Genomic DNA, 13,784 nt, shown 5'->3' with positions numbered 1-13,784 from the left:
TGAGCTGTGGCAAATGCATATCGGCTATCCGTGTAGATGTTGAGTCTCTTATCTTCAGCCATTTGGAGGGCCTTGGTCATGGCAATGAGTTCGGCTTTCTGAGCTGATGTTCCAGGAGGTAGTCCTTCGGCCCAAATTACCTCAGTCTCGGTGGTGACAGCCGCTCCCGCCTTCCGCACTCCATTCTCCAGAAAACTGCTGCCGTCTGTGAACCAGGTGAAGTCTGCGTCTCGGAGGGGGAGATCTGTCAAGTCGGGCCGGGCCCCGTGGACTTCTGCAAGGATCTGTGAGCAGTCATGAAAGTCTACTTCCCCGGGCTGGGGTAGTAAGGTGGCTGGATTGAGGGTGGTCACCGGGCCGAATTGGATCCATTCCTTATCTAGGAGCATGGCCTGGTAGTGAGTCATTCGGGCATTGGAAAGCCACCGATCAGGGGGCTGTTTTATCAGGGCCTCCACGGCGTGTGGGGCCAGTATTGTTGTTGGCTGCCCCATAGTTAATTTGCCAGAGTCTTTAATAAGGATGGCAATAGCTGCCACCATCCGGAGGCAGGGTGGCCAGCCGGAGGCCACTGGATCTAATTTCTTAGAGAGGTAGGCCACTGGGCGTCTCTATGGGCCTAACTTCTGAGTCAAAACTCCCTTGGCATATCCTTGCTTTTCATCCACAAATAATTCAAAAGGCTTGGTTAGATCAGGCAGGCCTAAAGCTGGGGCCCGTAGCAGGGCTTCTTTTATTTGGTCAAATGCCAACTGCTGTTCCTGCTCCCACACATAAAGGGTTCCAGTCTTAGTAAGTGGGTATAGGGGTGCAGCCATTTCTGCAAATCCCGGAATCCACAGCCGGCAGAACCCAGCCGTGCCTAGAAATTCTCTTAATTGCTTGGGTCCTTTCGGGGCAGGAATATTCATAATAGCCTGCTTCCGTGCCTCTGTTAGCCACCTCTGCCCATCCTTTACCAAGTACCCAAGGTAAGTTACTTGCCTTAAACAGAGTTGAGCCTTCTTGGCGGAGGCTCTGTATCCCAGGTCCCCCAGGGTCTGTAAAAGTCTCTTGGTTCCAGACTCACAGTCTTGCTCAGTCCTTGCTGCTAGGAGGAGGTCATCCACATACTGGAGGAGTATTAAGTCAGGGTTCTGCACCCGAAAACTGGCCAAGTCCCGGTGCAGCGCCTCATCAAACAGGGTAGGGCTGTTTTTAAATCCCTGGGGTAATCTAGTCCAAGTTAGCTGCCCCGAGATTCCCAGCTCAGGGTCCTTCCATTCAAAGGCAAAAAGAGGCTGGCTATTAGGATGCAGCTTCAAACAAAAGAACGCATCCTTTAAGTCTAGCACAGTATACCAATTGTGCGTTGGGGGCAAGCCACTCAGTAAGTTATATGGATTTGGCACAGTGGGGTGAATGTCCTCTACTCTTTTATTAACTTCTCTTAGATCCTGCACTGGTCGGTAATCATTAGTCCCAGGCTTCTTCACAGGCAATAGGGGAGTATTCCATGGGGATTGGCAAGGCACCAGTATCCCTTGATCTAACAGTCTCTGGATATGGGGCCTTATTCCTACCTTGGCTTCTTGTGACATTGGATATTACTTTATGGAAACGGGAGTAGCGTCAGCTTTGAGCATAACGACAAGGGGCGCTTGTTGCTTGGCCAATCCCATTCCTCCCGTTTCCGCCCATGCCTGGGGAAAAGCTTGTAGCCAAGAGGCGGGTGGAGTTTTCCCAATTATTTCTTTTTTCATATATTCTGTATTCATCTTCAGCATTGAGGGTAAGTACATATAAGGGCTGTCCTTGGGGGCCAGTAACGTGGGCCCCATTTCCCTCAAAATGAATTTGGGCTTTTAATTTTGTTAATAAGTCTCTTCCCAAGAGGGGATACGGGCAATCAGGAACATGCAAAAAGGAGTGGGTCACCTTACCCGTTGCCAATTGTATTTTCCGGTCAGTTGTCCACCGATACCTCTTCCCTCCAGTGGCTCCTTGAACCCACGCAGATCTCTCACTCAGTGGGCCAGGTGAATGGGTCAGCACGGAGTGCTGTGCTCCGGTGTGTACTAAAAAGGTGACCGGCTGCCCCCCTACAGTTAATGTTATCCTAGGCTCAGGGGGGGCTCCTGGCCTGGACCCCCCTAATCGTCCAGGGTTAGGAGGGAGGCCTGAGGTTTAGGCTTCCGAATTCCCTTAAATTTCTTCGGGCAATCACGAGCCCAATGCCCTTTTTCCTTGCAATAAGCACATTGGTCTTTCTCAATTCCGCGGGGGCCCCGTCTGTCTCCTCCCTGTCTATCCTGCCGCTGTCCTGTCACTACTGTGGCCAGTAACTTACTCATCTCCTTATTTCTTTTTCGATCTCTAGCACTTTCTCTGTCCTCCGCCTCCTTTCTTAGTCGCTCATCTCTTTCTTCCTGAGTCTCCCGCTTGTTGTAAATACGCTCCGCCTCCCTGAGGAGTTCTTGGAGGGACAGGTTTTGCAAGTTATCATGTCTCTCCAGTTTCTTTCTAATGTCCGGTGCAGACTGCCATATGAAAGACATGGCAACATTAGTAGCCTCTCCAAGGTCCTCAGGGTCATATGGAGTGTACACTCGATATGCCTCTTTCAAACGCTCTAGAAAGGCTGCAGGAGACTCCTCACTTTTCTGAGTTACTTGCTTAACCTGAGCCAAATTGGTGGGGCACCTGGAGGCCCCATGGAGACCCGCAATAAGCAACCGGCGATAAAGAATTAGATGGTTCCTACCTTCAGGAGTAGTAAAATCCCAATTAGGATGCTCTAGAGGGAAAGCAGCGTTTATCTCATTGGGCAACTGGGTGGGGCGCCCATTGTCACCCGGTACATTTTTCCGGGCTTCCAGGAACACGCGTTGTCTCTCTTCCGATGTCAGTAACGCCTGCAATAACTGTTGGCAATCATCCCAGGTGGGTTGGTGGGTCACTAGAATGGACTCAATCAGTGAGGTCAGTCTGGAGGGATCCTGACTGAAGGGGGGGTTGTTATTTTTCCAATTGTACAAATCTGAGGCAGAAAAAGGCCAGTACTGCAACTGATTGTTGGAGCCCACCCTCAAGGGGAATGCCTGGGAAGACGAGGACACCTGATTGGTCTGGAGGTCGCGGCGCCCTCTCAATCTTCCTGCCACTGGGGAATGGACAGGGTCCCTGGGTGGGGGAACTTGCGGGAGTTCCTCTTCCACTTCCCGAGGAGGAGGTCTCTGTCCTCGGTAGGGAGGAGGCTCCTCTGTCATGAGGTCCACTAAAATTCCCTCATCTGGGGGTAGGACCTTAGGCTGTTTCTCAGGTTTCTTTTGTTCTTCAGGAACGAGGGTTGGGTATAAAGAGGACTGTGAAATAGGAGGAGGAGGGGGAGGAAAAGGGTGAGGGGGAGAAGATAGGATAGGTGCAGAAGGGGTTACAGCAGACGTAAGTCCGGTAAGAAAAGGCTTTACCCAAGGGAGAGGGTCAGAAACTAAGCCCTCCCAGGTAACAATATAGGGGACCTGGTCCGGATGGCCATGGGGTCCAGGTTCCATTATTTTAGATTTGACCTGTAAAATAACAGACATGTCAAAAGTGCCATCTACCGGCCAGCCGACTTCAAAAGTTGGCCACTCAGAAGAACAGAAAGTTATCCATCTGTCTTTGCGGTCTTCCACTGACAGATTGCTGGCCACTGTCCGCACATCATTCCAATGCTGTAAAGTTAAACTTAGAGGGGTCGTCACAGTCTGTCCCATGTTAGCAGTCAGTTTCAGTCCCGTCACAATTAACACAAGAAACAAAAATACACAACAGACAAAAAACTTCACAAAACGGCTTCTTTCCAAAACCGAAAATAAACTGGTTCTTGGAAGAAACCCAGACGTTTCCCTTAACAGCTGGACTGAAGAGTCCTCAGACTGAGGCGAAGCCCCAAAAGGGGAAACCACACGGGTCAGAAATCTGACCCCAGATGCCCCAGGAACGTCTCCCAGGGGCTGCGGTCGGGAGTACGAGCTCGTCAGCTCCTCCACGGGTCCGCCAGATACAGATTCCAGAAATACTCTTAACATAAGACTAGACATACAGAAAACAACAAAAATTTGCTGGCCAGCTTACCTCCCGGAGGTGGGTCGGTGGTCCCTGGGTAGGGGTCTCCTATCCCGGACGAGCCCCCAATTGTAAGACCCCCGACTCAGCGGGATGTCTACAGATGGAGACCCTTCCCAGGAAACAATGAGACCACGCAGTCGGATGCAAACAGCAAGAGGTTTATTCGGGTACCGGGCGCCCGGGGCTACGAAGTCTCCTAGAAGACTTGCGCGCCGAGGCTGGGGAGAGGGGAGTATTTATGGGTAGCTGAAGCGGGTTACAGAAGCAGAAGCATGGTTACAGGGTAGGGATTGGTTAATTCAAATGAGGCTGGGGGTTTATTCTGGGCAGTAGTGGAATTTTCCTTTTTGGCTAGAGAAGGACTTACGTGTCCTTCTCCTGGTCATAACATGTTTTTCACATACTCCTTATCTTTATCCTGTTTATACAACTTCAGTCCTCGGTCACTCTGACCGTGAACATCTTGCTGGTTATTTTTCAATTTCTTTTTATAACTAAACTGCAGCTGCTACACAAAATGGAGTCACTTCTGCTATTCTGGAAATTACAGTTAAAGCAGTTAAAAGCTATACATTTAAAAGCTATACATTCCTCAAGGTCAGCTGGCTGCAGCTCGCAGCCTTCTTCCAGGGGGGTGCTGGTCTCCCGACTGGCGCCGGAGCCAAGGTGACTGAACTCCGGAGGCAACTGAGAATAGCGACCACGATGGGGAAGAAATGAGGCAAATCACCAATGTGCTCCCCTTTCTGACCTGCCGGACTACCCTTTTCCACATGGACTCATCCCGTATTCTACCTCCAATCCCTCACAGAGAGAGAGACAGAAAAATTTCATAAACTTGCTCAAGCTGTCTATGAGAAAAGTGAAGGTGCCTGCTCTCCAAGATCCCTTTCCACATAATTGCTTATAGAGGTCCACTTACCTGCTAGTTGTGCCCCACGTCTGGGCACCAGTTTTGGGGGTCTTTCTCAGACTTCTAGGAGGGGGTAAGATGGTGACAGAGCCCACGAATAATCCCAGGAACACAGAGACTGGACACCAGACTCTCAATGCAGATCTAAGTTTATTTTAGAAAACGCGATGGCTAAATACAGATCAAGCGGTGGTTGTCATGTCATCAAATAGGGACCTCCCTGAATGCGACCATCAGCCAATGGTGTCCTGAGACAGGCCCCACTTGCCGGGAGTATCCGGGATCTCCTACTCCAGGCGGGAAGGACCAGGCGCTCTCTGATTCTGGACTGCTTGCATCACTGAGAGTGTACATGCTGAAGCACAGGTGGCAAGCAGCGTGGCTCCTAAACCACTAGCTACAAGTCCCCATAGGTCTGCAGTAGATTGCAGAAAGAAACAGACGTAGAGGCTAGTGAGCAGCAGAGCTATTTGTATGAAAGATCAAGGTCATGTAAGTATCCCTTATAATATACAGCCCTGTCATCATGTGAAGCTAGTGTTTACAATGCCCCTGGGTCTAGCTGTGCCCCTCTGCCAGCTTGTTCTGATCCTAATCTCTAACAAACTGAAAAGACATTTACCCTCATACCACACTTTGTATTGTTTTATAACAATGTAGATATTTTTAATGGTGGATATAAGAAATTGCTATGAGAAGTGGAGAATCTGGAACTTAGCTGTGAGAAAAGAAGAAATTTGGAATGAGAAAACAGGGCCATTAGAAGCTAACAGCACTGCTTTTACTTAGTTGCAAACAATGAGCATAAAAGTTTTGTTGTATGGATATGGCTTTGTTGTGTGGAATTGTCCCAGACCAAATATGTCCCTTCCCAAACTACTCTCTCTTCTTTATATGCAAAGGTTGTTGCCAAGTCTCAAAGTGACTGGATTGATATGGTAATAATGTTCATTCTTGGCACCACATACTCTGAAGATTATCCCAACCTGTGAATGGAGGATATTGCAGTATCGTTCAGAGCAAGCAATGACTCCATGGTTACTTTCTCTCCTCTGTCTTCAGTTACTTGGTAAAACTGGAGGTTTTGATTACATGTGATGAAGATCATGGCTAGATGACTACCCTGCCTTCTCCTTAGGAAGTTGTGGCCTAGTGTCTTGGTGACTCAATGAGTAATGTGTTCTCTTTATCTTTGGAGATGACCTTGCACCTGTCTTCTTTTCTGACCCAGTGAGCTAGATACACAATTACTTTAGAACGCTTATTGTTAATATTTTATCACCAAGTATATTTCTTTGATAATCTTAAACTGTAATGTTGTGCTGATTTGAAATCAAGTGTGAGAAGAAAATCTCAGTTATAGGGAAGAAGCATAGTCCACTGTTTTGTGACTTGCAAAATAATTTGACCCAGAATATGAAGTTTAATTATTCATGTGATATCTGACTATATGTATTTTTTGTTCCTATAGCACATCTGCATTTGAATTTTGTTCAGCACATGATGATGACAGTGTGACTGAAAGGTAAGCTATAATCCAAGCCATATAATAGAGTGCTAGACAAATGTGTATGTAGGAGTTTATGCACATATTTTATATGAATGTATGTACAGACACATGGACATAAAAGTATCCACATTCCTAAGGCTGGAGCTGAGCCCTTGTATTTGAAGAAATACAAACAGCATGAAAGGAGTGGTGACATGTGTGATGCAGTGCAATTCAGAAAGTGAAAGATTCTGTGTTGGATCACCAGTGCTGCTAGGAAAATGAAAGAAATATGCATCAGGAAGGGTCTGCCTGTCACACTGACTGTGTGGTATGTGGAAATTGGAGGTGATCCTATGTAGAAGCCAGCATGGAAAACAAGTTATTGAGACCCTTATCTCAAGCAGTGAGCCTGTCCTAGGAGCTCACAGCTGTATTCCCTTCTCCCAGGAGCACAGATAACCAGGTGATGATCTGAGGCCACTTCCAGACCTAGACAGAAGGAAGACCTTCCTGGAAAGACATCTAGAGCACCAAATGACTTAGGCCATTACTCAGGTGGTCGAGTGTTTGCCTAGCAGGCAAACAGAATGCCCTGTCATCACACTCCAGTGTGACAAAAAGGGGAAGCATTCAGTAACTATCCAACAAGCTCCTACTGGGCTCTGTAAAACATTAGGTGTGACTCCTTCTGTGCTAATACACCACTGACTCTGTACCCACCTCCAAAACTCCCCACCCTGTGACTACTATTCTACCTCACACTTCTTGACTATCATGTTGAGCTGTCACATTAAAGTTAGTATGTTTTTCAAAATCATCACTTTGTTTTCATTTGCTTCAAGACACTTTAAATTTCTTTCTTGGTTTATCAGTCCCCCGATCATTCAAGTGTCTATCACTTAACTTTCATGCGTTGTTTTGTTCTCTCTCTTTTTGTATCTCTATTGCTTTGTAAAAATAAGATATATTGGTAAATCCAATTTTTGTTTCAGTTTCTTCTAACCTGGTTATTAGCTTAACATGTGATTTTCTGGTAGAATGTATATTCTTCGGTTAGAAAATGAAATGTTTTGAAGTGTCTTCTAGACAAATTTGAAATGTGGTAAACTTTGATGTTTTGTGATTGACATTTTTGTCTCAATGATCCTTCCTTTCTAGCAATGGATATGAGTGCATGTAATATACTCTTCAAGTATATGTCTCCTTGTAGGTCTCATGATGTTGGTTTTATAGAAAAGCATTTTCCTGCACTATATACCTCTATCTTTACAATAACTATTCCTGGTTGTTTATTTGATGTATTTGCCATAATTTCCTGCTCTTCTTGACATCTTTTTCCAGGGATTGCTGTAGTCTGGGTTTTTTTTACATATCAAGAACTGCTTGTTATTACTTTCATTTGATTTTTTCTAGACATACACTCTTCCTTTCCATCCTCACTCTTAAAAATGGGTATTCAGCAGCCAGCATATCACTGGGGCAGGGGTTTTTAAACTTACTCTTCTACCATTGGCACTTTCATTGGATACAATAATGCATATTCCCCTAAGTTTCTGATTGATCAGAAGAGACATATTGCTCCCATTCTCATTTATTTCTGTCATATATCCTTGTTTCATTGCTTCTTTGTTATTTGTTGGCTGCCAACCCAGAGAAGGATTGATTCTCTTCTTCTTTGTGTATTAGCCTAAAATTGTAACCTGTATGACTGGCAGTAAGTTGACTTAGTGAGTGTCAGTAAAGATATGATTAAAATACTTGATTATCATCAAAGTACATATTTATTTCAGCTTGAAATAAATGCTTTTGTGGGGTCTGTGGTAATATTAACAATCTATTGTTAAGTGAAGGATAGTTATACAATCAGTAAATGTTAATATATCATTTTTATTATAATCAAAATGATGACCTAGTTTCATCTATCTTCTGATTTTATCTATCATTATGTATGGTATCCTATGAGGTAGCAATTTGCTATGAGTAGTGAAAATTGATCATTTGTATAAAGTAGATTGTTCTTTGACTGAACATGTATGCTAAAGTTATGTGTCATGCCTGCCTATGTATTCCAATACACTTCTATCCTGAAAATTGGCTGTAGGACATAATGTGTGATCTAGGATGGAAATGTGAGTTAATATCCTTGAAGGCTCTCAGTGATCTGATGGTATTTACATATATACATATCTATGTGTATTCCTAATGTCAGAATGAAGGCAAGAAATATGTGCATACACAAACAGATGTCAACATGTTAAAAAAGAAGTAGCAGAGCAATATGGTATAGGCATGAGATCCCAGCTGTGAGACATAGGTAGGAATACTATAGTCTGCTGTCAAACCTAAGCAGTGAAGGAAACTCTGTGGGAAATGTATGAGAGGTAAGAGATTTTGCCCCAAAATGAAGAATTGTCATCTGATACTACAACTGAACTTCCTGAAAGAAACAAAAATGAAGGGTAGGGTCTAAATATACATACACTCTCACCTATGTGTATCTATGCATATTTGCATGTTGGTAAGTCCAGACACACGTGAATGGATAGTTACAGAAAAGAAAGTGATAGAGATTAGAGAATTTAATTTTAAGTATTGATGACACTGCAGAGCCTTTGATATTTTTCTAAGATCCTTGGGCTCTAGTATCAGTAGAGACCTTTCTAAAATCTTAGGTATTTCCAAGAAGAAATACCATGAATTCTTCTTGTTCCTAATCTATTGTAGTGGCCAAAACCAATTCAGTGTTATGCTATAAGACTCAGCAGGTTAAGAAATTTCTCTCTGGTGACTCCATTTTGTCTAGCTAGAGGATAAAGCAAGTTACAAGGGTTTTGTCTGTCTGTCTGACTGACTGTCTCTGTTTCTCTCTCTCTGTCTATTCTCTGTGTCTCTGTGTGTCTCTCCCCGTCTCTCTCTATGTCTCAATGACTGAGAAAAGGTTGGTCATTAGAGGTTTTTAAATTTGATGTGTATTTTCCAGAAATGCCTTACTGTTAAGGTGTGTTTTCAGCCCCAAACAAAAATTTGCCTAATTATGTGCTGGATGTCTGTCTCAAGAGATGATGATGAAAAGACCAGAGAATCTTTTCATGCCCATGATCATCCCTGATATGACTCATTTCATTGCTGTGGGAAGGAGGCTGGCTAAAATAGAATGACTTGCCTAGGATTTCACATGTTCTGGGGAAAACAGACAGCTGAAGACAGCTCCCTCATACCATTTGTGATATTTTTAGTGGATGAGAAGTCTTTTTCCATCAAGTGATGGTTGGAATTTTATGTGAAAGTTAATACCCAAAGCATGTCTGTGTGTTTGTTTGCACATATATTCTGTAGATTAAAGTAAATAACTCATGAACTACAAATCCTTTTATGAATCAGAGAGGCTGGACAGACAGAGGACAGTAGTGCTAGCAAGGAGGGGAGAGAGGAAGCAGAAATGTAGATGGTTGATCAGCTCCATTTTCTTCATAGCAAGGGATATGGAACATAAGGAAACCCACAAAATCACTGCAAAAAGTGGTTTAGGGTCATGTGAAAAAAACTCCTTTTACACCTTGCATAAATCTTTGTGTATCACATTTCATTGGAGAGAGAGGCCTCATTTCTAGGAAAACACAGGAAATAACCCCTAGCATATAAAGAGTATTTAGAGTTAGTATTCAGCTAGTTATAGCTGTTTGGAGAGAAAAAGTAGTTTTAGGAATTTCCATAGTATTTGACTGCACATAACTTAATGGTTCATGTTGGTAATGAAGAGCAGAACACTCAGAGATCTACAGAGGACAGCCATAAGAGGGCAGATACCCAAATGCAGTCAGACTTGTGCAGAAAGCTGTACCGAGATGAAGGAACATGTTAGTGGGAACCATTTGGAAGGTCAGGGAAGTGCAATTTTGTCTGTGCCATTCCATCATTTTGCAAATTGGGTGAAGGACTGAGACTCCAGTAAGGAGAGGGAGTTCTCAGTGTCCTGGTGAGCAGTGAAGAGTTCTCTGCTTCTGGGCTGCCACCCATTGGTGCAATGTGAGAGTAAGTCAATAAAGACATCCAGTATTACTGAAAGTAAGGAGGGAATAGAAGGAACAGAGGAAGCAGAATATTAGGTATGACCTCAGAGTTGAGTTCCCTTGAACAACATCATATTGAAAGTCATACAAGATACCATTAGGTCCAGTGTTAGGCTACTGGGAAAAATTCTTCTACCTTGGATTAAAACGGTCCATATTTAATTTCCTGAAGAGATTCAACTGCATTTCTGTGGTAAAATGAAAATACTGCTTTTCATTTGGTTCTGGTCTCTTAGTTCAGTGCTAGATGGAACAAAAGAGTTGGAGATGGAGCTGCAGCTCAAGTGGCAAACATGATCCTAGCATGAACACAGACATGGTTTAAGTTCCCAGCCTCGTAGAAAAATTTGATTTCTGCAGTATGTTCCAAATGAGTTTTCTGTGTCTTATTTTATTTTATTGTTTAGAGATGACACAACGTTAACTGCAATTGCAGATTGTGACTCAAGAATTAACATTTGGTAAGTTGTGTTATCTGTCATCTGAGTGTAAATTCATTTGTAGTGTGAGTTTAGTGTACAATCTATGTGACAGCTTATCAGTATCCTCTTGTAATAGTTATTTTTGTACTGAAACTAAGTAGAAATTGATAGAGTCAATTAGTACATACTTGGTCATGGTCTGCCATGAAGTGAAATTAGCAATCATATCCTTATTTACCTATTATCAGTGCCTACGTGCAACTTGCACTGAGCTAATAGAGATACGAATCCCAGTCAGGAACAATTAGGTTGTCTCAGTGGTTCTGAGGTGAAAAGAGTTGTTGGGCCTCTTTCCTTCTCCAGAAATCTGTTTCTTAGACAGGCCCACTGTCAGTTCTGATGAGAGTCCAATTTCTCGGCTGATGTTCCTTCTATTTTCTTGATAAGCAGTTAAGAAAAGAGCCAAGTTAGTGAAAATAAGAAGGGAGTAGAGCAGACTTAGACAGCTGAAAATCAGATTGCATAAAGGATTGAGTTTCTCTGCAGTGAGTTGCATGTACAATTAAACTACATGATACCAATAAACATTTTGTTAATTTTAAGAAAGAAAATTTCTTTACTTGTGCATAGAAACTTTCTTTTGAAGAGATAACAGTGTAAATTCCCAAAGAAATTAATTTCCTTTCTAGGGAAATGTGGAGACAGATTTCTGATGTTCAGGGAAAATTTTCCAACAAAGGAAAAGACATTAACTAAGTTTCTATATCATCTCGATATTGTGTGCCTGGGAATCTTTCTAACTTTGTTTGGAAAAACAGAAATATATAAAAGATATGTTTCATGTCCCTGTTGTGATTGAGATACTGCAAAAACACTAGCACAATCTAAAGGGCATTTCACAATCCTTGAACACACACTACCAAATCCCCACTGTTGACTACACTTCTGTCTTACACATCTGGAATATCAACTTGAGCTACCACATAAAAATTAGTGTGTTTTGCAATAGAATCATTTATTTTTCTATTTGCTTGAAGTAATTTTTACTTTCTTTCTTGGTTTATCAGACCTCTGATTGATCAAGTACTTATCAATTTACTTTCATGTCTTATCAAAATCCCTAAAGTCTTTGGGATATTTGTAGCTCTGTCTTTATAAAAATAAAAGATACATACAGCCTGTATCCTAGCTACTGAAGAGTCTGAGAACTGTGGATCGTGGATCAGACACAGCCCTGGCACTAAAGACCTAGAGATTCCTACCTCCCATTAACAACCAAAAAAAACCCAAAGCGGTGCTGGAGCTCAAGAAGTAGAGTGGTAGCTCTGAGCTGAAGAGCTCAGGGACAATGCCCAGGCTCAGAGTTCAAGCCCCTTGAATATCAACCAAGTGATACAATCCTTTCTGGATGAAGCAGTGGAGATCTAATTATTAATATCGGTGGGAAAGTCTGGAATTCTTATCCAGTTAACTTCCTGAAAGCCAGAAGTATGGCTCAAGTGGTAGAGTACCTTCTTAACAGAGAAAGCTAAGGGAGAGCACCCAGGCCCTAAGAGGAAGCCCAATAGTACCTGCACATAAACACAGTAAGAAAGAGAAAGAAGGAAGTCCACCTCCCTATCAGAGACAGTCACAGTCCTGATGTGAATGGATGGAAAGAGATATTCCAATATGGCACCCAAAAGGAAGCAAATGTAAATGTACTCCTATCTGGCAAAGAAAACTTGAAAGTATTACAACATGAAAGTCATTTCATTTTGCTAAAGACACTGCAATGATTAACAACAAAAAGGCAACTAATTATCAATGCACCCAATTTGGCGCAACAGACAGTGCTGAACATAAATGAGTAGATGGATCCCAACCATGTTAGATCCTTTCCAAAGAATCCGCAAGAAACCAGATTCAACTGAAGGCCAAGAGCTAAAGACAGCACATATCTGCAGAATATTCCACACAACATTCTCAGAATAAATATCATCCCAGCAACCCTCAAGCTTTCTACAAAGGAAATTAATATTTAGAGCATAGAGGCAACATTATTCTCTTTTTCCCTTTCCCTTGCTCTAATATTCCTCTACAGTAAATATTCAAAGAGGTTTCTTGGCAGAGTATAAAGGAAGTCTTAACAATCACATATAAGAAAAGACAATGTTACTGTTTGCTATCATACTATGATGGAATTCAATTGGAAATAGACAAAAGATAAAAGACAGAAAATATTGAAATACATAGAAATGGAACAAAATGCTTTGAATGATTAATTGATTATTGAAGAAAGAAAGGATGGATATGTATTCAAGTCTATAATAACCATTAGAGAGTCTGACCATGACATTTGGTTTCATCCTATAGGGACACCTCATCCTATACCACAACCAAACTTGACGAAACAAACAATAATGAAGGGTAAGGTCTAAATATATATATATACTCTCATCTATGTGCATCTATGCATAATGAAATGTATGTAAGTACAGTCATACATAAAAGGATAGTCACTGAAAAGAAAGTGATTAGGATTATTGAACTTTATTTTAGGTATTGATGACACTGCAGGGCCTTTGATATTTTTCTAAGATTTTTGGGCTGTAATATCAGTAGATCACTTTCTAAAATCTTAGGTGTTTCCAAGAAGAAATGTCAAGAGTTATTGTTCCTAATCTATTGTGGTGTTCAAAGGCAATTTAGTGTTTTGTTGTAAGGCTCAGCAATTTAAAAACGTCTCTCTGATAACTAGAGGATAAAATAAGTTACAGTTGCGAGCTCTCTCTCTGTCTCTCTGTCTCTCTCTC

At 42.5% G+C, this 13,784-nt stretch overlaps 1 protein-coding gene across 1 annotated transcript in view; it reads left to right on the top strand.

The window, feature by feature from the left end:
* LOC150039835 (uncharacterized) overlaps window positions 1-13,402 on the top strand; it is a 31,578-nt gene extending 18,176 nt beyond the window's left edge. The window contains exons 8-10 of the mRNA XM_090327560.1: window positions 6,477-6,530; window positions 10,975-11,028; window positions 13,345-13,402. Coding sequence (XP_090183686.1) covers window positions 6,477-6,530; window positions 10,975-11,028; window positions 13,345-13,402 — 166 coding nt within the window. The remainder of the gene's footprint in view (window positions 1-6,476; window positions 6,531-10,974; window positions 11,029-13,344) is intronic.
* Window positions 13,403-13,784: the final 382 nt, after the last annotated feature.

The sequence above is a fragment of the Megascapheus bottae genome, unplaced genomic scaffold (assembly GCF_031878675.1).
Source record: "Megascapheus bottae isolate mThoBot1 unplaced genomic scaffold, mThoBot2.hap1 HAP1_SCAFFOLD_79, whole genome shotgun sequence".
Taxonomy (NCBI): Eukaryota; Metazoa; Chordata; class Mammalia; order Rodentia; family Geomyidae; genus Megascapheus; species Megascapheus bottae.
The sequence above is the reverse complement of the archived record's forward strand: the minus strand, read 5'-3'. Positions and strand labels throughout refer to the sequence as shown.